The sequence below is a fragment of the Geotrypetes seraphini genome, chromosome 3 (assembly GCF_902459505.1).
Source record: "Geotrypetes seraphini chromosome 3, aGeoSer1.1, whole genome shotgun sequence".
NCBI classification, from domain to species: Eukaryota; Metazoa; Chordata; class Amphibia; order Gymnophiona; family Dermophiidae; genus Geotrypetes; species Geotrypetes seraphini.
Genome location: NC_047086.1, coordinates 298,427,075 through 298,454,562, shown reverse-complemented (window position 1 = coordinate 298,454,562; position 27,488 = coordinate 298,427,075). Strand labels below are relative to the sequence as shown.

At 40.9% G+C, this 27,488-nt stretch overlaps 1 protein-coding gene across 7 annotated transcripts in view; it reads right to left on the bottom strand.

The window, feature by feature from the left end:
- Nucleotides 1-27,488, bottom strand: part of FMN2 (formin 2) — a 587,410-nt gene that overhangs the window by 122,384 nt on the left and 437,538 nt on the right. For 5 of the 7 annotated variants that reach the window (XM_033938052.1, XM_033938050.1, XM_033938054.1 and 2 more), the window contains exon 16: nucleotides 24,763-24,814. In XM_033938052.1, coding sequence (XP_033793943.1) covers nucleotides 24,763-24,814 — 52 coding nt within the window. Of the gene's footprint in view, nucleotides 1-15,299; nucleotides 15,422-17,171; nucleotides 17,204-24,762; nucleotides 24,815-27,488 lie in introns of those variants that run through there. The other 2 variants (XM_033938055.1, XM_033938056.1) reach the window with 2 other exon arrangements.

Below are 27,488 nucleotides of genomic sequence, written 5' to 3'. Positions count from 1 at the left end.
TTAAAAAGGGCTCCAGGGGAGATCTGGGAAATTACAGACCGGTAAGCCTCACTTCAGTGCCGGGCAAAATGGTGGAAACATTTATAAAAAATAAAATTGTGGAACACATAGACAAACATGATTTAATAAGATGGAGTCAGCATGGGTTCAGCCGAGCGAGATCTTGCCCCACCAATTTGCTTGACTTCTTTGAAGGTGTGAATAAACATGTGGATAAAGGTTGATTTAGTGTATCTAGATTTTCAGAAAGTTCCTCATAAAGGCTCCTGAGAAAATTAAAAAGTCATGGGATAGGTGGCAAAGTTCAGTTGTGGATTAGGAATTGGTTATCGGATAGAAAACAGAGGGTAAGGTTAAATGGTCATTTTTCTCAATGGATATTAATATAAAGTGGAGGAGAACAGTGGAGTGCAGGGGTTTGTACTGGGACCAGTGCTATTTAACTTATTTATAAATGATCTGGAAATTGGGACGACGAGTGAGGTGGTTAAATTTGCAGATGACACTAAACTGTTCAAAGTTATTAAAAAGCATGTGGATTGTGAAAAATTGCAGGAAGACCTTAGAAAATTGGAAGACTGGGTGTCCAAGTGGCAGATGAAATTTAATGTGGCCAAATGCAAAGTGATGCACATTGGGAAGAATAGCCTAAATCACTTTTACTGGATGCTAGGGTCCACCTTGGGGGTTAGCGCCCAAGAAAAGGATCTGGGTGTCATCATAGACAATACGATAAAACCTTCCGCCCAATGTGTGGCGTCGGCAAAAAAATCAAACAGGATGCCAGGAATTATTAAAAAAGGGATGATTAACAAGACTAATGGCTCCTTTTACTAAGGTACGCTAGCGTTTTTAGCGTGCGCTAACAACATGTAGCGTGCATGGCAATGTAGTGTGCGCTAAGAGCGCGCTAAAACCGCTAGCACAGCTTAGTAAAAGGAGCCCTAAGAATGTTATAATACCCCTGTATCGCTCCATGGTGTGACCCTATCTGGAGTATTGCATTCCATTCTGGTCTCCTTATCTCAAGAAAGATATAGTGCTGCTAGAAAGATATAATGGCGCTATTTTGAAAATGTATCCAAATTAGAGCGACCAAGATGATAAAGAGAATGGAACTCCTCTTGTATGAGGAAAGACTAAAAAAGTTATTGCTCTTTAGCTTGAAAAAGAGACAGCTGAGGGGAGATATGATTGAAGTCTACAAAATCTTGAGTGGAGTAGAATGGGCATAAGTGAATCGATTTTTCACTCCATCAAAAATTTCAAAGACTAGGGAACACTTGATGAAGTTACAGGAAAATACTTTTAAAACCAATAGAAAGAAATTTTTTTTCACTCATAGAATAGTTAAGCTCTAAAATGCAGGTCTGGAGTGGAGGTTGTGGTAAGAGTGGATAGCGTAGCTAGTTTTAAGAAAGGTTTGGACAATTTCCTGGAGGAAAAGTCCATAGTCTGTTATTGAGAAAGACATGGGGGAAGCTACTACTTACCCTGGATAGGTAGCATGGAATATTGCTACTCCTTTGGTTTTGGCCAGGTACTAGTGACCTGGATTGGCCACCATGAGAACAGGCTACTGGGCTTGATGGATCATTGGTCTGACCCAGTAAGGCTATTCCTATGTTCTTAGGACCACTGTTCCAGAGTATACATATATTTAGATCTTCCAATCTTGAACTTCTTTTGGTTCAAACCCTTTAACATTTTTGTCGCTTTCTTCTAGACCACTTCAAGTCTTATATCCTTAACCAGATACGGCCTCCAAAACTGAACATAATATTCCAAGTGGGGCCTCGCCAACAACTTATAGAGGGGCAGAATATGGTCACTGCCACCATCTATATGTCTAGGATCAATATTCAGACACTATCTGTTTATCTGAGTGGCTCATTGTAGGATTGCTCTTCAGGTGGCCTACATTAAACCACTTAGTTATACAGATAGCAGCTGAATATTGGTATAACTAGTTGTTCCACCTTCATTGTGTCTCGCTATTCATATAGTATGAGCCAATTAGAGGAATTTTCATTGGCACTATCCAGACGGTATCGTTACAAATCTACAGACAGAGGAAAATTATACAAGGTACTCTGTATTGCAACACCTTTACAGAAGCTCATGTAATGTGCTCTGAATTGACTCCCCACTCATTAGTAGTGGTATAGAAGCTTTCAATAAACAATAATTTAGTTGCCTACTTTCTGCAGGTAGCGAGTCTATTCTATAAGAACATTTCTAATTTGGCTTTAGTGTGTCTACATTTAGGAATGCCCTTTTACGCCAGATCTAAGGCTTGCAAAAATGGGTATGTGGAACTTTAGTGCTCATCTTATAGTATTCTGGAAGTTACACAATATGTCAGTCATGTCTATGCCCTGTCCACGCTCCTCCCCAGTCAATGACCACTTGCACACATATATTATACAATATCACAGAGCACTCTGCTACAACTCATGTATGTAAAAGTATATTCATCCACCTATGTGCTAGTACCCTATAAATTTAAGCATTCAAATTTAAACTTAATTTTAGGAAACCTTTTAGAGAGGTAGGAGGACAATGGTCATATATATTTAGCAGTGGCCATTAATCATATAAGTCCTGTTGGATGGATATAATGCATTTATTCTCTATTTCTTTAGCAGTACTATTAATGACTCAACAAAGAGCCCTTCCATTCTTTGAAATATAAATATCTAATATATATTTGTGTGTCTAAGAATGGATGTGTTTTTTAACACACTAAATTCTTTACTATAAAAATATCCAATCCAGGCGGTTTACAGAGAGATAAAGATTTAAACACTAGTATACATTTCCTCTTCATTTCAATTTATCCTTCTCTCTTACAGAGAGCTTTGATTGACAATTTACTAAAAAAAAAAAAATAATTTTAATTTGTCTTTATTGACCTCTCCACATATGAGTATGTAGTTTTTTTATAAAATTGTTAAAATTGCTTAACTAGTTTCTTGGCAATATGTATATATATAGAATTCCCTGCAGCATCCATAATTCTTTGATACATTCCCAATTTCTTTTGGCATTTAGAGGAACACAAGAACATTTAAATTGCCGTGCTGGGTCAAATCAATGGGCCATCTAGCCCAGTATCCTGTTTCTATGTGCCTCTTCTCACATATGAACTGCTTTTCCTTGGTTATGACTAATCATGAACATTAACTTAGAAGCCCAGAGCTAAACACAATAACAGATCTGACCCAAAGAAGGTTTCTAAATTACACCACAATCTTACCCCCCCCCAAAAAAAAATAAATAAATAAAAATACCACCACCTCCTCATCACCTGATCAAAACTATATAGAATAATGACATCTGTTTGATAACTACTGGTAGTTTACAATTATTATTTTTTAGTAAAAGTAATTGTTTTCAGTAATTTTAAGATTTTCGTATTAGGTAGCATGACTGTACTGTTACAACAGTACATTCTAAATTACATGGAAACCATGATATTCATGGCACCTATTTTCACAGCTACAAGATGTCTGTGTACAGAAAACACGATACAATACATTTTTTCAAGGGTGTTTTTATCATTTAGCTAGAAAAAAGTACATGAAGAGAAACTCAGTCTTGATTAATTTTCTTTTGTAAACACATGTGGAAACTGTATTAGCAAGAACGGTGAAATGCTGGGCTTTTCGTACCTTAGTACTGGCATGAACACTAAAGAGGCTTTAAAAAATCCAAAAAGTGCTCATTTCATATGCTTAAATCCTTGATGTTTAGGGTATGAGTAAACATGTTGCGAGGCTTTTGATTCACAAACGTTTAATGGCTTTCATATGGTAAATTATTTTACTAATCATTCTGCTCAGACCTGAAGAAAATGATTAGGTTTCACAGTTGTTCTTTCTATAAGAGATGTGAGTTATTAATCTACCACTTACAAGAATCTCATTTCAATATCTAGCCTCCTTCTCCCGAGTGCCTTCAGCTGATCTTGTTTATTCAATTTTCCATAGTAAAACAATCTTGACAAAACTATGTCCACAAATGGAATTCTGATTGAGAACCCCAGAACTTAAAGGCTTCTAATATAATTGCTTACCTGGGGCAGACGGACTAATCTTGGCCCTCGGCAATAAGGGTCATGGGCCTCTTCTTAGAATGTCCCTTTGCAGGAGACTTATGGGTATTGGTGTTTCACAAAGTTGAGGATATCATAGGCATTTCTCCAGAGTGGTCCTATAAGACTATTATTGGGTATTGGGTATTATTGGGCATAACAGACTACATAGATGCTTTTTATTGGTGGCTTTTGGGTTGGTTAAGAAAGTCATCTTGAAACACTGGGTGGGGAATGTTCGCCCTACAGGTCAACACTAGTCAGCTTGTATGTTGCAAATGGCCACCTGGGAAAGGATGCAATGGGATCGATCTAGGAAACAGAGCTATTGGGCATATTTAGATCGAGGGAGTTCTTTTTAAGTGTGTATGTTGGGGTTCGAAGAGTGGGGGGTAGGTGTGAAGGAGGGATTGCTCATACTTAAATAAAAAATGAAGGTTGTAGAATGATTGTATTTGTTGTTCCTTGTTTCTAAGCTATTCTTTCTTTGCCTAATAGAAGCACTTAGCTCTATGTTCTGATGCGCCTTTCCATTGGTATCAGTTTGTATATCAATTTTCCTTTCAGATTCAGGGCTTGTACTGATGTGTTATTGTTTTTCTTTCTGATACTGTAAGGATGTTTTTTCTACTGTTCTGATTTCGCAATAATCAGATTTTAAAAAAGTGATTAAATTAAATGGAAGCTACTGAAGAGTGCTATGGGTCCTCTGATGCCTCCCTATTGTCCAATAGTCAGACTGCCTCTGTTTACTAAAACACATTTTCCAAAACATTATTTAAAACCTCTGCAAAAATGGCTCTAGATAAAAAAGGTAATTTTATCATTAACTTTAACTCAATTAGTCCCTGCGGTGTTCCTTTTTTTGAAGAGATGCCTTTGCTTTGAGACATAAGATTAGATATCCAGATGTGTTCCATTGAGTTCAATCCAAGAGGAAAAAAAACATTATTTTAAGCTAGAGAGTGGAGGATTCCACTCAATAATTACTGCACATGTCAACGTATAGAAAGAAAAGATTATTTTTTTCAGTTCTGACCCATTCTTTGCTTTCTTAAAACAATGGCTATTAAGAGAAAACAAGATGCATTTCAGGTTTGCTAAGCTACTTGTAGGGGGCCTTTTATTAACAGTTAGCATGCACTAATTGACATTTTTATTCACTACCTGCCATTGGATCCATATGAAAAATGGGCCCTGCAGCAGGTAGGTCATATTAACCATTAGTAACCCCCCTCCCCAAAACAAGTGATCTTTAATGATTTTAGAATTATACCTGTATAGCAATAACCTGATGTGTAATGGTTTAGTTACTTGGATTTAGCTTTTTTTACTTTATTCTATTTACAATTATTTCTGTTCACTGATCACTTATGATCCTCAGTCAAAAACAATATCAACGTGAACATACATATAAGCAAAATGGCTTGTCAAGACTTCATGTGGCAGCCTCACAAGATTCACAGAAATATCGCAAGGTTACAACATGAAGTCTTGGCAGCTATTTCGAAAATGTATTAGTGGTGGGTCCAGTGGTGGCAGCGAGCAGAAAAGATTGGGGATCTTTCCTGCCCCAGAAGAGACCATTAGACCACAATAATTTTTAAGGTAGATCTGAGGAGGGCTGGGAAGGAGAGAAGTACCAGGCCAGAGGAGAGGGAAAGGGAGGGAAGGAGGATAGAGATTCCAGCCTAGGGGAGGGGAAAGAGAAGGAGGGAAGAGAGATGCCATACTGTGGGAAGGAGAGAAGAAAAATGATGGACCATAGAAGGGTCAAAGGGGAAGATAAGAGATGTCAGAATACAGGAGAGAGAGGGAAGAGATGGTGATGGGTGGGGAGAGAGAGGGAGGAGATGATGCACAGGGATGGGTGGGGTAGGGGGAAAGAGATGGAAGAAATGCTGTTTAAGGAAAGATGGAAATAGGGGAGAAGAAAGAGGGAGGAGATGGTACATATGGTGGGGGAGGAGAGTAGAAGGGAAAGACAGAGTGAAGGAGGAGATGGGACACATGGATAAATAGGAAAGGAAGGGAATTGTGCTGAAGCTTATCCCGAGGGATTTCAGACAGATAAACTCATTGAACCTGTAGTCTATAATATTACCAGGCTTTTACTTAAGCAATTTTCTTTAATAAAACATAAACAAATTTAAATAAACAAGCTTACAGTTCAGATCTTAAGGATTTCCTCTCTCACAGAATCCACACTTCTACCAGCACCTCCTGTGATCAGGGCAAGCTGGGAGTGTATAGTACAGACCCTCTCTTTGTTGGGTAATACTGTACTCTAACTTATTCAACTAAGGTGTAATTACACTAGCAGATGCAAAGGTGTAAAACCTGATAGGATATTAGCCATAGCTAAAAAAAAAAAATATGGAGATTGCTTTTCTCCACACCCACAAAAAGAAGAAGCAGGCGAAGGGGGGCTGCAGCAATGCACACTGGGAGCAGGGGGAGGGCTCCAACTTACTTAGCCCACAGCAATGCACATTGTTTACCTATCTTAAGCTATCTGCTCTCATGAATGTGACAGCAGAAAAGGAAGATATGAGAAAAGTAGATAGATTTGAGAAGAGAGCAGAAAAATGGGAAGAAAGATGAATTTTAAAAGTTAATACCAAATATGGATGCAGGGCAGAAAATGAAGGCGAGATAAACAACAAATGGATAAGAAGGCCCTGAAAACAGAATTAAGAGCCCAGACAGAAGACAGTGCAACCAGAGACAGGTAAAGAAGAGTAGAAAAATAAAATCACCAGACAAGAAAGGTAGGAAAATAATTTTATTTTCAATTTAGTGATTGAATTGTGTTAGTTTTGAGAATTTACATCTGCTGTTTATATTTTGCACTGCTCAGGAAGAAATTCATTTCTTTATTTCTGATGTTGTACTGCATGCAGAGTCTGGCATCTTAGGGTTTTGTTTGTGTATATTAGTATTTTTATTTGTGGTCCTGCACTTGCATATAATTTATCTGTGCTCTGCATGTGTAACCAAGGCCAAATGTTCTGTTAGAAATGAAGGTTAAAAAGTGTTATTGGTGTCATGGTCCTAAGTAGGAGGATATTTGTCAGCTCTCCTTCAGCCCTTTTGGACCTAAAACAACCATCACTTAAAAATTAATGGAGACCGATGCCCTTAGGTAACCATATGACTCCCAAAAAAGGAGAATGGATTGAGACATCTGGGTTTTACTTCCATTGGTTCAATGGAAGTAAGGCCCAGATGTCACAATTTATTCTTTTTTTCTGAAGCGCATCCTGTTTGGTTTATCACTGAAAAGGCAATAAGCCATGTGTTACAGGTTAATGTTAAGGATTGCTTGTATAGGTTTCAAGGTTAATTAAAATGAGTGAGAGAAAGGCACCAAGTTATTTGAACGTGATATTCTGAGGGCTATGCTTGAATTATTTTTTTTCTTTATTTGCTGGTTTTGTTCTGTTGTTCATAAATGAACATTGTCTTTGCTGTTTGGTTTGCCTTCACACTGAGAAAAGCACTAAGTTATTTGTGTGTGATATTCTGATGGCTGTTCTTAATATGTTTTACACATGAATAATTATAACTAAAATTATTGTCTGGGCTAAAATATCACTGGTATTGAGGCAATGTTTGGCTTTCTGTGCACTCACATTATTTCTCTCTTCAAATCACTCCACTCGCTCCCTGTTCTTTTCTGCATAAAGTTCAAACTACTCTTATTGACCTACAAGTGTATTCACTCTTCAGCTCTTCAATACTCTCCTCTCTTATCTCTCTCTCTACTCTGGCCCAGAACTCCATTCATTGGGTAAGTCTCTTGTCTGTACCCTTTTTTTCTACTGCCAACTCGCAATTCCATCCCTTCTACTTTGCTGCACTTCATGCATAGAATAGAGAATGACACAGGGACAAATTTTTCCCCATCCCTGCGGGAACTCATTCTCCCATCTCTTCCCCATGAGTTATTTTCCTGTTCCTGCAAGCTCCGTCCTCACATGCATAAGCCTCAAACACTTTAAAATCATAAGTGTTCAAGGCTTGTTGAGTTAAGGCAGAGTTTACAGGAATGGGGCAGGGACAGCATTAAAACTCGCAGGGACGAGACGAGGAAACTGAGTTCCTGCAGGGACGGGGAAAAATATGTCCCCATGAAATTCTCTAGCATGGAACAAACTGCCTGACTTGGTACATCAGGCTCCGTCTCTGGCAGTATTCAAATCCATGCTGAAAGTCTACTTTTTTGAAGCTTTAAGTCCTAACCTCCACTCAGCTCCATAGACCCCTCAACTACCTCATCTTTCCCTATGTAATTCCCTACCTAAGCAGCATATACGTATACATTCACTATTTTGTCCTGTTTGTCATAATCAGTTTATAAGTTCTTTTGAGCAGGGGCTGTCTCTTATGTGTAATGTAAATCACTGCGTGCATCTGGTAGCATTATAGAAATAATAAATAGCAGTAGTGTGTGCAATGCAGAACCCAGCATGCCTCACAAATTGTACTTAATAAAAACAATACAGGCTTAAAATGTTTATTTGCAATGCCTTAGGCCCATATAATTGGATAATACAGTGGAACCTTGGTTTACAAGCATAATTCGTTCCAGAAGCATGCTCGTAAACCAAAATACTCGTATATCAAAGCGAGTTTCCCCATAGGAACTAAGGGAAACTCGCTTGATTCGTTCCCACCCACCCCCATCCCCTGAGGCCAGCAGTGCTGCTCTACCACCCAAGAACCGGCATTGCTCCCCCCGCTCATGAAGGCCCCCCCCCCCCGTGTGATCCACCATCCCCCCGCTCGTGGCACTCCCCCCCCCCCCCGTGATCGGCACTCCCCCGTTCGTGTCGCAACCCCCCCCCCCCGGCCGCGATCCGGCATCCTCCAGGCACCCGATCACATTCCTTACCCCCATTTGGCACTGGCACCAACGCACAGGACATGCCGGTGCTGGTGCCCGAAGATCTGCCTTCTTCTTTGCATTGGGCCTTGAGCATCTGTGCATGCTCAAGGCCTTCGGGTTCTCGTTCTCTCCGAGATTCTCGGAGATCCAAGAACCTCGGAGAGAATGAGAACCCAAAGGCCTTGAGCATGCGCAGATGCTCAAGGCCCAGCGCAAAGAAGAAGGCAGATCTGTGCGTTGGTGCCAGTGCCAAATGGTGGTAAGGAGGGTGGGTGGGTGCCTGGGGGATGCCGGATCGCGGCCGGGGGGGGGGGGGGGGCGCTCGTAAATCAAGGCACGCTTGGTTTCCGAGGTGCCGGTTTTGTGAATGTTTTGCTTGTCTTGCAAAACACTCGCAAATTGGTGCACTCGTAAACTGAGGTACCACTGTATCATCTTTCTGCTTTCAGCAGGGAGATGAAGGGAGAGAAGAAAATTAAGACTGTGTGGTAAGTGAGATGAAAGACAGATGAAAAATGTGCTTCACTGTGGGGATGGGGCGAGAATGGAAAATAATCTTTGTTACGGGGAAGAAATGGGGATGAATCTTTGTCGCATCTACACATACACAATATCTCTAATACAGAGTCACCCACTCACATCACTTATCACATTCAAAAAAGTGGAGAAAAAAGCCTCAGTAAAAGAGAGAACCATCCTCAGAAACTTAAGTCTCCAATTCAGTCATTGGCAGAAAAAAAATCCATTATCATATAATAGTCATTCAAACTCTCAAATGTCCATCCATTCTCATATTATAAATATTTGTATGACAGATGCAAAGATGATCTTCAGTGATGCAAATCAAATCCATAATCCAATCCATGAACAAAGTTCTATATCAGTGTATCTCAAACTATGTGCCGGGGCACACTAGAGTGCCTCCTGAGATTCCAAGTGTGCCATGTGGCACACTGAGAAGGAAGAGAGGCACCTGCCAGTTGACTTCCCTAAGTGGTATGTTGCCAGCGCTGCCCGATTCGCCGAAGGCCTGCATGTTTCCCCCTTCTCTCTAAAGTCCTCCAGCTTCCCAGTCTCACCTTTAAAGCTAATTACAGCTGCCTGCAGAGGATCGCCAGTAGGTAAAATGATTTTATTTTCAATATAGTGATTGAAATGTGTCAGTTTTGAGAATTTATATCTGCTGTATATATTGTGTGTATATGAAAAATAAATGGAAAAAATTGCATTACAATTAGTAAAGGGATGGGATCTGGGGCAGAGCTTGGGTGGGCCTAGGGAGGTCTGTGGTTGAGGTACTCAGTTGATATTTGTTAGACTTAGGGGGTACTTAGCTTGAAGTAGTTGAGAAACACTGCTGTAGGCAATCAGCTGGTGCCAGTGCCTCTCCTTCTCTCCGGCCCTCTTCCCTGCTGGCACCCCCTACTGCCGTCTCTGGGCCCATCTGGAGAGCCTCTGCACATGTGCAGACGTTAAAGTGATGATGTCACACATAGGCATGATGTCATCACAGTGATGTCCACGCACCTCTGGGTGCCTTAAGCTGTAGCCACTATCTTTAGTGTGCCCCGGCTTGAGAAAATTTGAGAGACACTGTTCTATATCATGGAGCAACTTACAATGCTTCAAAAAAACCAAAGGATTTACCAATAAAAATATGTAACTCAAATACAAAACAATTGGTATATTATTTTCTTCGTTGAATTAAGAGGTTTCAGTACGGGCTCAATTATCCCCACGAGTAACCAAAAGCCCTGGGCAGGTATTCATGAGTGACTAGCACTTAGACCAGGGGTGTCAAAGTCCCTCCTCAAGGGCTGTAATCCAGTCGGGTTTTCAGGATTTCCCCAATGAATATGCACGAGATCTATTAGCATACAATGAAAGCAGTGCATGCAAATAGATCTCATGCATATTCATTGGGGAAATCCTGAAAACCCGACTGGATTGCGGCCCTCGAGGAGGGACTTTGACACCCCTGACTTAGACAGAAGTCTAAATAAATCCTGCCCCGTACATCATAATACCCTCAAGTTTCAGCATGATTGAGCCGCTGCATATGGAGTGGGGTTTACTGCACAACGATATTGCGTTTTTTGCCCCTGGACCAGAGAATTTACTGCTGTTTCCATTTCTCCCTTCTGACGAAGAATATCGAAACAGGGCCTGTCGAGCGGAGATACAGTGGTCATATGAATTGTGCACAGTTCACGGAGATTCCAGCTGTCTGAGCTAAGTTACTTATTTGATTTTTGTGAGTGGAGATAAAGTGGAATTTTTGTCTGTTTTGTTTTTCCATTTATTTTTGATTACGTGTGGAGATTTAATACTGACTTGAACTGCATTATATGAACTGATAATTTAGCTAACCCAGCTGGATAAACTATTTATTTATTTACTTATTTATTTATTCATCTATTTATTCATCAAATTGGAAACATATGGGATTTGGAGATGGACTTTAATATGAATTGCAGAAATAGTCCGTTGCATTTTCATATGATTTCATGGGATTTTTGAATGTATGTGGTTTTGGATTAGGGGATGTTATTGATATTTTGTTTCTTTATTGTTTTTTGAGGTTTTTTTGAAACACCTTTATATTTTTCTTTGTTCCCACACTGGATGCACGTTTGCACTTTATATTTATTCATCAAGGTTAAGAGTATAAAATTGAGGGTATTATGATGTACGGGCAGGATTTATTTAGACTTCTGTCTAAGTGCTAGTCACTCATGAATACCTGCCCAGGGTTTTGGTTACTTGTGGGGATAATTGAGCCCGTACCGAAACCCCTTATTTAATTTTTGAGTGTATGTATTGATTGAGCCCGAAGTGCAACTTTCTTTCCAGTAGTGGTTCAACAAAGAAAATAATTTACCAATTATTTTGTATTTGAGCAACTTACAATGCAACATTAAAAGTTTTTTTTTTTTTTAAAAAGCACAAAGTGCTGTACTTAGCTTGTCACTGAAGTAGTTCCGAAGGTAATCTCTTGCCCCAAACTTTAAACCGCACATCCCAACATGTGTCCTGTTAGGTGATTCAAAAATTGCTGCTTCAGGAGAAAGATTGGAGATTTTTTCTTCCAATAAGTGAATTGGAGACTGCCCTTAAGTTTCTGAGGATGGTTCTCTATTTTACTGAGGCTTTTTTCCCTCCACTTTTATGAATGTGATAAGTGATGTGAATGGATGACTCTGTATTAGGGATATTGTTTATATATATAGATGAATCTGTTTCTTCACGTCACTCTCTAGAACAGTGGTTCCCAACCCTGTCCTGGAGGACCACCAGGCCAGTCGGATTTTCAGGATAGCCCTAATGAATATGCATGAGAGAGATCTGCATATAATGGAGGTGCCAGGCATGTAAACCTGCTCCATGCATATTCGTTAGGGCTATCCTGAAATCCCGACTGGCCTGGTAGTCCTCCAGGACAGGGTTGGGAACCACTGCTCTAGAAGACACTATACTGTTCCCCTTCCTTTTTTTGGCTTGAGGTAAAGTATTATCATAGCAAATAAGCCCAGGAAATTCCCAAAGCAAACTAGAGCATCAATTCTGGCATTCTAATTCTAATAATTTTAAAACCAATAGAAGGAAATATTTTTTCACTCAAAGCTCTGAATGCATTGCCAGAGTATGTGGTAAGAGCGATTAATGTAGCTGGTTTAAAAATAGGTTTGGACAAGTTCCTGGAGGAAAAGTTAATAGTCTGCTGTTGAGACAGACATGGAGGAAGCCACTGCTTGCCCTAGGATGTGTAGCATAGAATATTGGTACTATTTGGATTTTTGACAGGCACTTGTAACCTAAAGTGGAAACAGGATACTGGACTAGATGGACCATTGGTCCTACCCAGTATGGCTATTCTTATGTACTTAATTGGCTAAATTAGACCATGAAAAACAGGATGCTGCCAATTTTGATTAACTACACAACATTTGGGGATGGTTTTCACTTATCTCTAACTCTACCAAATAAAACACTCAGATCTGCCAAAGTAGCAATCACTCCAAGCAACCAGAATTTCCCCAAATAATGTGTGTATCTTTCTTGGAAAGCTCAAAGGTTAGGGGAAACAGAGTGCCTGTCTCTTTTTCTTGTTTTATTTACACATCATCTACCTTTGCTGAAGAGGCTGCTGAAAAGTCTTCCATTTGTTTAATTTGCATTGCAAAAAGCAGCTATTTAGTTGTCCTGTCTTAAAAGTTATCAATTTATGTATCTAGTAATCTAATATTCATAAACTTTAGGGTTTATAGTATATGCTTGCATAACAACCAAGTCTTAAATTACTGGCAAAACAAAAAGACCAGTGCCTTCCCTTTCCTCTGGTCCAACAACTTCTAAAAGTGGCAGTCAATCATGGTTGAAAAAAAAATGATCTCCTAAAAGTAATAAATAACCATTACCACTTTGCAGAAATATTATCCTTGTGAGATGATACTAAAAGTTCATGGTTCAGTTTTGAAATGCTTTGTGTTCAAAATTACAAGTGTTTTTACATGTGAAATAAGCCATTTTAATTGCACCGTACCACAGGCTTACCTCTGTGTGTATTCTAAACTTAAATATTTCAGTGAATACACACTGCATGCTTATTTTGGGAGAAAGGAACACAAGGGGTAAAGAAGTTATATTGGCAGTGGCAGGGGAGGGGGAATCAGCATTAATTCCTGCAACATTTCAGGGATAGGGAGCAATTGCTCCATCATACCTACCCAAAATAAACATTTGCTACAGACATGAAGTCTGATGTGGCACTCTAAAGTAGTGCTGCCCGAATCAGGAAAAAAAAAAAATTGATTCGATTTGATTTTCCTGCCCAATTGGGTGGTTTTTTCAAACATCCTTATGGGCGTATTTTAGGGCCTCTTCACCCCCTTTGCCCTCTCCTATCCATACTGGCACTGGGGTATAAACAAAATAAACAAACAAAAAAGACTTTTCCTCTCTCTTTTAGGTCCTAGTTCACGCTGTCAACACCAGCTCTGGCAGGATACGCATTTCAAATCTGACATATTGTAATCACAAAATAGAAAATAAAATTATTTTTTCTACCTTTTGTTGTCTGGTCATTATTCAAATCATGTTGGTACCAGGCTCTGGTTGTCTTCTGATAACTCGCTTGTCAGGGTCTCCTGCCCATTTGTCGTTTCCTTCTTTCTCCATGCTAACCATCCATCTTCCATCTCTGACCTCCCCTTCCATTTCCCTCCCCTACCCTGGAGGTCTGGCATCTTTCCTTTTTTTCTTCTCCATCCCCACAGCTGAAGCGATGGACCCCACCATCCCCAGATCCACCATCTCTCCTTTTCTCAACTACCCTTTCATCTAGCATCTCTCCCTCCTTCCCCACCACCTCTCCCTTTCTCTTCCCAATTACCCTCTTATCCAGTATCTCTATCACCCTCCCCTCTACACCTTCCCTTGTGTCCAACTTCTCTCCTTTCTGTTCCTTCCCTCCCTCTCCTCTGTTTTAGACCCATTATTTCTTCCCCCCAAGTCTGGTATATGCCCGTCTCTTTGAACCCTCCCCTTTCCTCTGTGTACTTCTATACCAGGGCCCCCTCTCCGAAGGCCTGCCCCCCCCCCCTCTGAAGCCCTGCATGTTTTCCCCTTCTTTTAAGCATTCTCTAGCTTCCCCCCTGGCCTCCTGGTCTTAGTTTCATCTAATTACAGCAGCCTGCAGAGAAGATCTCCGGTGCTGTAGCGATCCTTGCAGGCTGCCATCGGCCTCCACAACATGTTCCCTCTGCTGCAGTCCCGCCCCTCCTCTGAAGTCAGGGGCAGGATCACGGCAGAGGGAGCATGCTGCTGAGGATGACGACAGCCTGCAAAAATAGCCACCGGTGATCTTCTCTGCAGGCTGCCGAAATTATCTGAAGGTAAGAGCGGGAGGCCAGGGCACTGCAGCACTTCCCGACTGACCCTCCCCCCCTTGCTACAGCACCGGTGATCCTCTCTGCAGGTTGCCGTAATTATCTGAAGATAAGAGCGGGAGGCCAGGGCACTGCAGCACTTCCCGACCCTCCCCCCTTGCCCCCTAAAATAGAGGTGGCAGTGGCAGTGGACGGTCAGCAAGAGGAATCATTGCCACTCCAGCTGTAGGAGACCTGAAGGCACGGGGAGGAGGGATGGTCACCGAATCGGCGAGGCCGATTTTAAAACACAAAAACCCAAAACAACGAATCGATTCAAATTGATTCACCCGAAGTGAACTGGTGAATCGATTCAAATCGGAAATCAGGCAGCACTACTCCAAAGAGCTCAGACTCATTAGAACTCTGTCTTCTACCTACATACCTTGCATTCAAATCGGTCCATTCCTCTTTAGGTAAGTCAGGGATTTCTAAACTGGGTTCCTGGAAACCTTAGGGTTCCTCAAACTCTCTTCGGAGGTTTTTGAAGAAATTAAATTATAGAATCTGTTTGTATAAACATATACATAATTTACATATATTGAGGGTTCCTCAGTGTATTAAAAATATTTCCCTGGTTCTGCCATAGTAAAAAGATTGGGAATCACCAAGCTTAACAGAGAAATTCTATAACCAGTGCCTAAACTTACGTGTCGGTAGGCAACCTGCTGATGCCTAAGTTAATTTTAAAAACTCCATAAAAAACAGCAGTGTTGAAGCGCCTATTGACGCCTAAATAAGGAGGATAAAGTAGGCATGGCCAATAATGGAAGTGGCAATAGGCGGGCTAAAGTGGCTACCTAACTGCAATTCATGGCAAGATAGGTGGCTGAAATGTAGGCCCGGAAAACCTTGTATACATTTCAGCTGACTATCTATGGCTACTGCAGGATCCTAAAGTCAGGCTGCAGCAGCCATAAGCTGATCGCGATAAGGGTATTCCCCCTCCCCTCCCCCCCCCCCCAATTAGCTGAGCTGGCAGTACTCCCCGAAGCTGTGGCTTCAGGATTCCTACCGACTAAGCTGATTGGGGAAAAATACGCCTGCCACGATCAGCTGCGGCAGGGACCCCCTTACATCAACAGGAGCAATGCATGTTTAAAAAAATTAACAAAACATATCTGAGCTAGGCTGCCTAAACTGTAGGCATATGTCGCGGATGAGAGAGACACATCAGGACACTTAAGCTCACACTAGGCTGGGCCTGGTTTCACTTGGAAGTGGCCTAGGGCAAGCTTAAGCGGCCCTAAGTGTCTCCCTTGGGCCGCGATAGATGCCTGAAATGTAGGCCAGCAAAATGCTGGAAGGAAATCTCCCTGCCACAATCGGCTAAGTGGCCATAGCCGGGATCTCCCTCCCCCCCTCACACACACAAAGTTGGCCAGCAGGAGAGATGCCATTCCTGCTGAAGTGAAGTAATCATGGGAGAAGAGTAAGGAAGAAGTTTCACTCATCCTCTACAGCCAGCGTGAGGGGGGTTCTCTGAGGAAGCCACTGGCGAAATGTGTCAGAACCCGCTGGAGTGAGACTTCTCAACTACCTTACCTTCATTTCAAGCTAAGTCACTTTTTTATTTGCATCTTTATTTATTGAAGATTGCTCTTAGAAAGAATGAACACTTAAAAAAAAATTTTTGACACAGTTTACACCTTTCTACCGATTGAAGATGGTGCAATGATAGACTACTGAAAACGCTTATAGGGGCTTATCCCCGATTTGTGTTTTTCATACCATCAACTTGGTTCTGAGCACCTTTGTCGGTTTGAAGAACTTATATTTATGAGTGTCCCTCCTTTTTTGGTTTGATGAGTTTTTCACCTTTTGGGACATTTTTTGCTTAAAATACTTACCCAGTAGTGTGATTGGGAATCCAGTTGTGATATATGACATTAAATATAAGTATTCACAATCAAATATCACAGCTCTAAATCCATATAATTTAATAAAGAAATAAAAATAATTAAATGTGTAAAGTGCTTAGACCCTACAACCAACTTTGTTCAGTGTAACCACTCAACTATGGTCGCTGATGGGACCATCATTGCCTTTACAGTCCCTTGCCTCCCTAAGTCACAAAACATTTAATAAATACACCACTGTAAATTGGTAACTTATCTGAAGTTGTAATTATGGATGGGATGTCTCTTGTTGATCATGTCGGCAGCCATAGACTGGAACCCAAAGTAAGTGCTTATGCTTTGAAAGTGCTGGTGCTAGGAGCTATTATATGCCATGCTAAGAAACCGAGCCCCTCGACTCGAGTTTTGTGTCCTTCATCAGGAGGGGTCTCTAATAAATAAAAGAAAATAATAAAAGAAAATATAATCAGCATTAAATCTCCTAACCATTGTTGTAATGCAATCTCACTATGCTTCGTGTATGCACCTACACTGAAGTAATAAATCCCAGCTACGCTATAGCATGTAAGTGCATACATGAAGCATAGTAAGATTGCATTACAACAATGGTTAGGAGATTTAATGTTGATTATATTTTCATTTATTATTTTATCGTATTTATTAGAGATCCCGCCTGATGAAGGACCCGAAACTCAAGTCGAGGGGCTCGGTTTCTTAGCATGGCATATAGTAGCTCCTAGCACCAGCACTTTCAAAGCATAAGCACTTATTTTGGGTTCCAGTCTATGGATGTCAACACAATCAACAAGAGACCTCCCATCCATAACTACAACTTCAGCTAAGTTACCAATTTACAATGGTGTATTTATTCAATGTTTGGTGACTTAGGGAGGCAAGGGATTGTAAAGGCGATGATGGTCCAATCGGCGACCATAGTTGAATGATTACACTGAATAAAGTTGGTTGTAGAATCTGAGCACTTTACACATTTAATTATTTTTGTTTATTTATTTATTTATTAATTAATTTATATGGATTTAGAGCTGCGATATTTGATTGTGAATATTATACTATCACAGAATATAAGTGATTATTTCCCTAGTATTTGAGTACACAATTAAATATAGGTAAACATTTGCATAATTTTAAGGGGGCGATAACTGGCCATATCTTTTGGTTCCTAAAATCTGAGCCTTATTGTGCTTTCTGTACAGAATCTATTGTGTCAGATATTTGCCTGTGCATTCCATGACAAACATTTTCATCAACTTTGTGGTCCTCCAATGATACACCAAAGCATGCACCAATGATCTGAGTAGTATATTTGGATTTAGCACAAAAAGTCATACTAGAATTATGACTTTTAGCTTGGTCAAGAATCTTTTCTACAACCTGAACCAAAAGTTGACGCTTTTTCACAATCTTCCATGGAATGAAAAAAGTGGCCCCAATAAAGAGGCTCCTAACTTTGGAAGAAGTTGAGATTCTGCTCTAAGACTTTGCATATATTAATTACATGTCCTATTTGTACTTCCAGAAAATGTCAATGGGGAGGCCTAGACCATTTGGCACATAATGGCCCATAGTCTCTCTTTCATCCACCTCCTAAATAATTCTATTCTTCTTTCCATTCCCTCTTCCATGTGTGAATGTGCTGTATATGTATAGGGGGCTGAACATGTTTCTTCTCACCTCCTATTAGGCCAAACCAAACCCTAGCAATCTCCTTTATCTTCATCTCCCTCCCAAATGTCCAACTCCAGAAGGCTACTTCCCACTCTCTCCCGAGTGCACTCCCACTTCCCCTTCTCTCTGAAGCCGCTGACAGCTACGAAGTACTTTTTCCTGCAGCTGTATAAGCTAGTATTTCTGACTTCTCCTGACCAACAACCATCAGATCTGAATTTATTTACCCCATGTTTCACAAGAAACTAAAGACCTTTCTTTTTGACTCCATAAACTCCACCATCAACTAAACCCAACTTCCATCAGCACCGAACACCAACAAACGTAAAACTCCTAGGGAAACATACCAACAGAACCACAATTTGCCCTTTACCACCATAGAACCAAGTACACAGATTACCACTAGCTAATGACTGTTGCAGACTATCTACCTCATGGCGTCTTTCATCGAATTATATTAGCTTTCTAGCTGTATATAATCTTCCCCTAAATGCGCATTTACTGTACTTCCCACAAATCCTCTGAGCAGTACCAAATTACCTCTTTAAATTGACGGTACAACAATCTCTACCTCAAAGTCTTATAATGAAGTCTCTATAACATCCTTATGCTACAGCTGTATCTCTAAGCATCCTTGCTCTGTATTAATCTGTTCTGTAAATCACCTTGAACCTTTGTAGGCATTGCGCAACTCATAAATCCCAGATTAGATTAGATTAGTATTTCTTCATATTTGCATACCACACTACCTCTACTGCATTCTGCCACATGGGCTGGCTTCTTTGCTATCTTGTGGCTTATGAATTATACTTCAGGCTCCTCCTAGCTCAACATCTGACTGGTTGTGGCTATGCATGTGCAACTGTAAGAACCAGGCATTTTCATATGGAGATCATATACGTACATGCATATTTTTTTACTTTTTACTACATTCCTGTCAAATTGCATTAAATAAAGCCATTTGAAAAAATGGAACTGTTTATCATATACTGTATATTACTTATCTGTTACTTCACTCACCTGATGGACATGATAACTCAGATATATTATGATCATCCAATAAAAATAAAATTGCCAACTTATTTTGTCAACTTAAACCTGAAAGTCTTTTTATTAAACAAAATATAAGAACCAGTAATCTGCCCAGTGACTAAATGGTGGGGGCTTCATTTCCAATTTTATATCATTCTACAGTTAAGGTAGAGTAATGTAGGTGCAAAACAATAGATTAACTGGCAGATACAAATGTGTTTCAGGAATAGTCCTCATAACAATTGTCTAAAAGAGAAAGAACAAATCACAGCACTAAATAAAATGAACTCTCTGGTATGTACTATATCCTAACCCAGTGGTTCCCAACCCTGTCCTGGAGGACCACCAGGCCAATCGGGTTTTCAGGCTAGCCCTAATAAATATGCATGAGAGAGATTTACATATAATGGAAGTGACAGGCTTGCAAATCTGCTCCATGCATATTCATTAGGGCTAGCCTGAAAACCCGATTGGCCTGGTGGGCCACCAGGACAGGGTTGGGAACCACTGTCCTAACCACACAATAGGAGCACAGCAATCAGGGCCAGATTAATCAACAGGCCCAGTAGACACGTGCCTAGGGCCTGAAACTGTGAAGAGGGCCCGCTGAAGGAGGACGACTCACCTTGCCATTTTTTTTAAACAGCAAAGGCCCCCCCCCGGCATCAACGACTATGGGCCTCCTCCCCCCCATTGATGACAAGGCAGCTGGCTCTGTTACAGGAAGGTCCCACGATGACTGCGTCTGCCAGTCCATCCCCCTCCGATGTCACTTACTTACTTGTCATCGCGGGACCTTCCTGTAAGAGATCCGGCCGCGTTGCCATTGATGCAGGGGGGAGGCCGTTGCCGTTGATGTCCAGTGTACTTGTGTGTAGGGGCTCAGTGTACTTGTGTGCCTAGGGGCCCTTGACGAATTAATCCTGCCCTGACAGCAATACAAAATATAAGAACATAAGAGCTGCCATACTGAGACAGACCAAAGGTCAATTAAGCCCAGTATCCTGTTTCCAACAGTAGACAACACAGATCACAAGTACCTGGCAAGATCCCAAAGAGTAAAACAGATTGTATACAGCTGATCCTCCTCCTATTACTACTCCTTATCACTTATTTAGTGCTGAAAGGCATATGCAGCGCTGTACATTTTGACATTTATAGATGGTCCCTGCTTGGAAAAGCTTACAATCTAACTTGGACAGACATGACATATAAGGTTGGGGATGCAGAATCCAAGGTGAGAGGAGTTAGGAGTTGAAAACACTCTCACAGCGGTGGGTTTTTAACTGCGCCTTGAACACTGCAAGAGAAAGAGCCTGCCATAGGGATTTGGGCAGCTTGTTGAGATGGCTAAGTGGAAGGCCTGAGAGTAGTGAGTTGAGGTAGTCTAAGTGAGAAGTGATGAAGGCATGGATAAGTGTTTTAGTAGTGTGCTAAGAGAGGATCGGATATGGGAATTATAATATTGTATGTTTTATCTGGGCGGTGAAGAAGAGAGAGGAGTCAAAGATGACCCTGAGATTACGAGCAGACAAAAAAAGGAAGGATTAGAGTGTTGTCCAGAGATGGAGAATGAGGGAAGTGGAGAGGTGGGTTTAGGCGGAAAGATGAGCAACTCTATTTTAGCTATATTCAGTTTTAGATGGTGGTGAGATATAAAGGTGGCAATGTCGGACAGGCAGGCTGAGACTCTGGTCTGGGTTTCAGTAGAGATATTTGGCACAGAGAGGTAGATCTGGGAGTTGGAATCTAGGAATAATTTTGGGGTATTTTTGTATGATTTGTGTCCAAACATATGGTAAAAACTGTACAAAAGTAAATATAGTTTCAAAATTCCCCAATTGCTAACAGGCCACATAAAACAGTCAACTTCTATGTCTTGTGGATAAATGAACGCCATCCAATGAGGTGCTCCATTTTGCTCTGGCCATGTCATCGTATTATGATCCAAATAAGGAGCTAAATATTAGAGCTGCATGTAGGTCCCCGATGACGGTAGCAAAATGGGGCACCACATCGGATGGCATGCATTTACTCTCGAATTGCAGCTTTAAAGTCAAACTACCTGAAATAGTTCTGGACAATCACTGTTTTATATGGCCTGAGAGCAAGCGGGAAATTTTGAAACTCTATATTTATTTTTCTTTAGTTATCGCAGTGTGTTTGGGCACAAGACACAGAAAGAAAAAAACCCAACAACAACAATTATGAGGAGTCTAATGATGTGTGGCTGATTACAAATAGAGCAATATATTACATTACATTAGTGATTTCTATTCCGCCTGTGCCTTGCGGTTCTAAGCGGATTACAATTAAAAGAGATCAGGACATTACCGAGAGAATTACATTACAAGTAAATTAAGTAAATTACATGTTGTGGTATAGAAATACAAGTATAAGATATCTGGATTTATCGATAGAATAACTTGACAGGGTTCAAGTAGTTACAAGGTTCAGTGGGGAAAACAATATAGGCAACTGAAGAAAGGTACCTAACTTTGAAGGAATCAGTTAAGTGGATACCTAAGGGAGATGCTTATTTAGGAGAAGGTTAAATGGATACCTAAGGGAGGTGCTTATTTAGGAATTTGGATATTTTTGGTAAATGAGGTTCAAGGGGATGACTAGTGTGTTATTTGCTGGGGAGAGTGTATGTGCGATTGGGGAGGGGAATATTAAGTAAGGACGTGTTTTTTGAAAAGAAATGTTTTGATTTCTTTCCGAAACACTTTGATGTCTGTTGTTTTGATCATCAGTTTGGTGATGGTGGGGTCAATTTTCGCTGCCTGAGTTGCTAGAAGGCTGTCGTAAAGTTTCTTACGTCGGGTACCATTATGAGGGGGGAAGGTGAAAAGATTCTGAGTTCTTCTTCATCTGGGTAGTCGGTAGCGGCAAAGACGGTTGTTCAGGTAATTGGGGGCCATACCATGGGTTACTTTGAAAAGTAAGCAGTAGAGTTTGAATTGAGTTCCTGCTTTTATCGGAAGCCAGTGAGAGTCTACGTAGGCGGGTGTGACGTGGTTGAATTTGCTGAGCGAGTAGATGAGTCTGATAGCTGTGTTCTGAACGGTCTGTAGTTGTTTTATCATAGTATTTGGGCAAGGTAGGTAGAGGCTGTTGCAGTAATCTAAGGAGCTGAGTATGAGGGATTGTACAATGATCTTGAAGTGTTCCTTGGAAAAGAATTTTCTTATTTTTCTTAGGTTTCGCATGGTGAAGAATGCTTTTTTTATGGTTTTGTGTATTTGTGTTTGCATTGTGCAGCCTCTGTCTAGGTGTGTTCCCAGAATTTTGAGAGTATTCTGTATTGGATATTTGATTGTGTTTACATCTAGTTCTGTTAGGGATGGTTTTTGTTCCTTCTCTAGTAGTAGGAATTTGGTTTTCTCCGCATTCAGTTTTAACTTGTGGTTCGTCATCCATTTTTCTACAGTTTCCAATGTTGTTTTCAGGCCTCCGTTGGATGTCGAAGGGGAGGAGGATGGTTATATCATCCGCGTAGCTGAAGGATGTAATATTTAGGGCATCTAGGGCCGTGCCTAGGGATGCTATGAAGAGGTTGAAAAGTATGGGCGATAGAGGGAATCCTTGTGGAACTCCGCAGGGGTTTGACCATGAGTCGGATAGAAGATCATTTGACTTGACTCTGTATGATCTTGTTTTGAGGAATCCTTGGAACCAGTTGAGAACATTACCTGATATTCCTATGGCATCTAGTATCTGGAGTAGTATGGAATGGTCAACTAAGTCGAATGCTGCTGAAAGATCGAGTTGGATGATTAGTAACTTATTTCCTTTGCTGAGGTGCTGACGGGCTATGCCTAGTAGGGAAACCAGAAGTGTTTCAGTACTGTGATTGGTTCTGAATCCGGATTGAGTAGGGTGTAGGATGTGGTGGTCTTCTAGGTAATTGGCGAGATATTGTGCAACTAGACCCTCTATGAGTTTGACGTATAGAGGTATAGAAGCGATTGGTCTATAATTTTTGGGGCTGTCTATTGGGCCTTTGGGGTCTTTTAGTATGGGAGTAATTATGATTTCGCCAAGTTCTGGAGGGAACTGACCTTCCCTTAGGGTGGTTTGCAGCCATAGCGTGAGACCAGCTGTGAATTTAGTGGATGCTGTAGCTAGTAGATAAGGAGGACAATTGTTCAAATCAAATGAAGATTTGCTGTATTTTTTGTACAGCCGGTCTAGGTCTGACCATTGTGTCGTTGGGAAGTCGGTCCAGATCCTATCTGCTGAGGTGGATTCATCTTTTGAGGGTTTTGTTAGTATCTCTTCTAAGATGTTTCGAGAGTTGTTGAATGTGGATCTGATTGTGATGATTTTGTGTTTGAAATGGTCCGCTAGTTGGGAGGCTGTTGGAGTTTGGTTTCCTAGGGTGGCGAGGTGGGGTTTGGTATCAGTGAGATATATAATATATATATATGCTCATAGTTCATCATTTGCTTGAAAATGCTGGTGCTGGGGAGCACTGAGTAGCACTATAGAACAAAGATAGACTGCTCTCACTTTATATAAAAAATGTTTAAAAAAACTTTTTACATGCACAATCTGTATTCTGTATTGCTGTTCTCCCACTGTTTGGTTAGAGTAGTACACACCAGAAAGTTGATTTATCATATACATTATTATAGCAGGCATATATATTATTGTTATATATAATGTTTTATGCATGATATATTTTATAATGAGGGTATTAAAAAAAAACAACAAAAAAAAACCACATCATGCTAAATGCGATGGTTCCGCCGTTACAGCTACTGAGTCTTATGAGCTAGAGGCAGATCTGAGTTTTCAGGATATCCACTATGAATATTCACAGAACTTGTTTGGATCGTCCTGAAAAAAAGGGGACCCATTTGTTGTCCTAGATCAGGGGTGTCAAAGTCCCTCCTCGAGGGCCGCAATCCAGTCGGGTTTTCAGGATTTCCCCAATGAATATGCATGAGATCTATTTGCATGCACTGCTTTCATTGTATGCAAATAGATCTCATGCATATTCATTGGGGAAATCCTGAAAACCTGACTGGATTGCGGCCCTCGAGGACCGACTTTGACACCTGTGTCCTAGATGCACCAGAGTTTGAAATTGCTTTCTTAGGTGATTTGCATTTTCTTTAGGAATTTAATCTGCTCCAACGGTGAAACAAAATCCATATACTTTGTAACTGGCATTAGCTATCTTTCTCATACTTTGTTGCTGACTTCTAATAAAAAACCAGGTTCAAAGGAAATATTGCATGCCACAATATAAATGCACGATACCTGGAATGTGCTTCTGCCAGTAACTTCGTCTCCTTGTCTCCCTCAATTTTTGCTGTGCAAGAAAAGAAATTGATTATCTAAGTACACCGAATATAGTGGAAAACTGTTCATTTTCTTTTAAAATTCAGATAAATTTTGTATATGTAATCAAATCTCTCCCAAACTCCAATTGACTTACAATAAACCAAAATATGTTTAAAATTCAACATAAAACTATTAGTTCAGCAAATAGCCTAGTATATACATTTACTAGTTTTTTAGCCCGTTACATTAACGGGTGCTAGAATAGATGTGTAGACTTAGGCATTTCTTTCTTTCTTTCTGTCTCTCTCCCTGCCCCCTTTCTTTCTGTCTGTTTTTCTTTCTGTCTCTTTCCCTGGCCCCCTGTCTGTCTTTCTTTCTTTCTGTCTCTCTCCCCCTGTCTGTCTTTCTTTCTGTTGCTGCACTGACCGTGTGGAGTGTCCTAAGGGAAGAAAAGGGAAGAAAAAATTTTGCAAGAACTTCATAATACCAAAAATAGGAGAGGCACAGAAACTATTGTCTTGAAACAGTCTCACACACTTATCAGGTGTTCTTTTCAGACCTGGCATATGAGGTTTCTATCAATGCACTGAGTTTTGTATAAGGCAACAGTTCAAAAACGAAATATAATAACAATGTTAGGCAAACATTGGGCAACAGCCAGTTATTATATTTCGCTGTTGCCTAATTTTGAGCCTTATACAAAACTCAGGGCAATGATAGAAACCTGTTTCGGAGCACTGCTTGCTAATTCATGTGTGTGAGACTGTTTCAAGACAATATTTTCTCTGCGTGTCCTAAGGAGTGACAGCTTTCCAGGTGCTGGGTCCATGAGTGTGGATCTGGAAAAGTTAAGACATTTTTTGGCCTGAAAATCTGAACTGTGTCTTAAGTGAGCTATTGATAAATGTCAGTTTAGCAGATTCCACCGGGTTGTGAAAAGAAGGCCAGAATAGTCTTTACCTACGTAGTACTTATCTGTACTGAGGGCTCTAAACTAACGTTTTGCTACTTGTCTTCGGGGCCAATGGTCAAAAGTCCCACCAGCATTAACATGCTATTAGCACCAGGTTTGTGCACACTATATTAGATGCTAGCCAGCAACCAAAATTTGCAGTTTGGATTCAGCTGAAACTCCTCCCCCCCCCCCCCCCAATCACTCTTGCTACCACCATCATCCACCACCAGCAGGTCCTCCTGGTCTTCGTCACTCTAACTGCCTCGCCTCCCACCCCTGGACAGCCACAGCGCCCACCCACCTACCAGTCTCACGCTCCCAGCCGGGGCTTCTGAGCGCCGTCGCCCCAGCCAACCGTCGACTGCCTTGGTCTGGGCCACTCCGTGGCGCTAGGTGGCCGCAGTCCATGCCGCTGTCACACCAACCTGCTGCTGAGCTGTCTTTCCGCCTCTGCCAGCGGGGACCGCTGATGCCTGAGTGTGGCGGGGAAGGGGGTCTTGCCTGGCCGGGGCCGGCCGAATCCCGGGCCTGCTCTCCTTCCCCTAAATGCCGGCCCCTCACTCCGCGCCATCTAGCGCATGTGCACTCGTGCCGCCACATCCCGACAGATCAAGGATCAGGGAACACGTAGCGCGAGTGCGCATGCGCGCTTACCGTTTTATTATTATAGATAATTAGCTAGTATTTTTATTTTTAATGTAATCTTTGCTTTCATCCTCATTGAATGTTTTTTAGGATATACATATCTTAACTCTATCTTTCCTATCTTCAATGGAGTTCATTTCCTTAATCAATTGTTGCATTGTAAACCGCTTAGGTCAGTGATATGCAGTAGCGGAATATCAAATCTTAATAAACAAACATAAACAGTGGGTAATCCATTATGTGACTATGAAATTTAAAAAAATAAATAAAAAATCAAGAATTTATTCAAGAAACTTTCTTTTCAGGAGCTAACGAAAGGCCAATTCACAAACTGTATGGCATATTTTGTAAATTTAAAAAGAGTTTTCATAATATTCGGCACTTACACCGCTGTAACACTTATTCCACACTAGAGAATGACACAGGGACAAATTTGTCCTCATCCCTGCAGGAACTCAATTTTCCTATCCCGACCCGTGAGTTCTGTCACTGTCCCATTCCTGTAAGCTCTGCCTTAACCACACAAGCCTCGAATACTAAGGAATTTAAAGTGTTTGAGGCTTGTGCAGATGAGGGCTGGGACAGGAAAAGAACTTTCCGGGACAGGACGGAAAAATGAGTTCCCGTGGGGATGGGGAAAAATTTGACCCTGTGTCGTTCTCTATTCCACATATCTATTGCAATAAAGTACAAAAGAGTCTTATAATCATGTTGGCAAATACTTGGCTGTAGCTTTATTTATTTCAACAGAATTCAAATAATGCAAATCCATAACATTCGGCACTCGCACCACTGCATTCCAACTGACTAACTCTTAAACCTCACACTCAATTAAATAAACATCTTACAAATATATGTTGGCAGAAACTTGGCCACAGCTTTATTTAATTCAAAGATTTACTTAACAATGCAATTCCCATTTTATCCCTCTCTTTCTAGGTGGCTCCCCACTTTCCTTTCCCCAACAGCCAGTTGATCACGACTTAGTTGCTCTGCCCCCCAACATCCCAGTACATTAAATTCCATTCCAAATTTTCCATCTGCAAGAGGCAGTATCACACACAGTATATAACCTCAACTTACCTCTTACACGCCTCCTCAA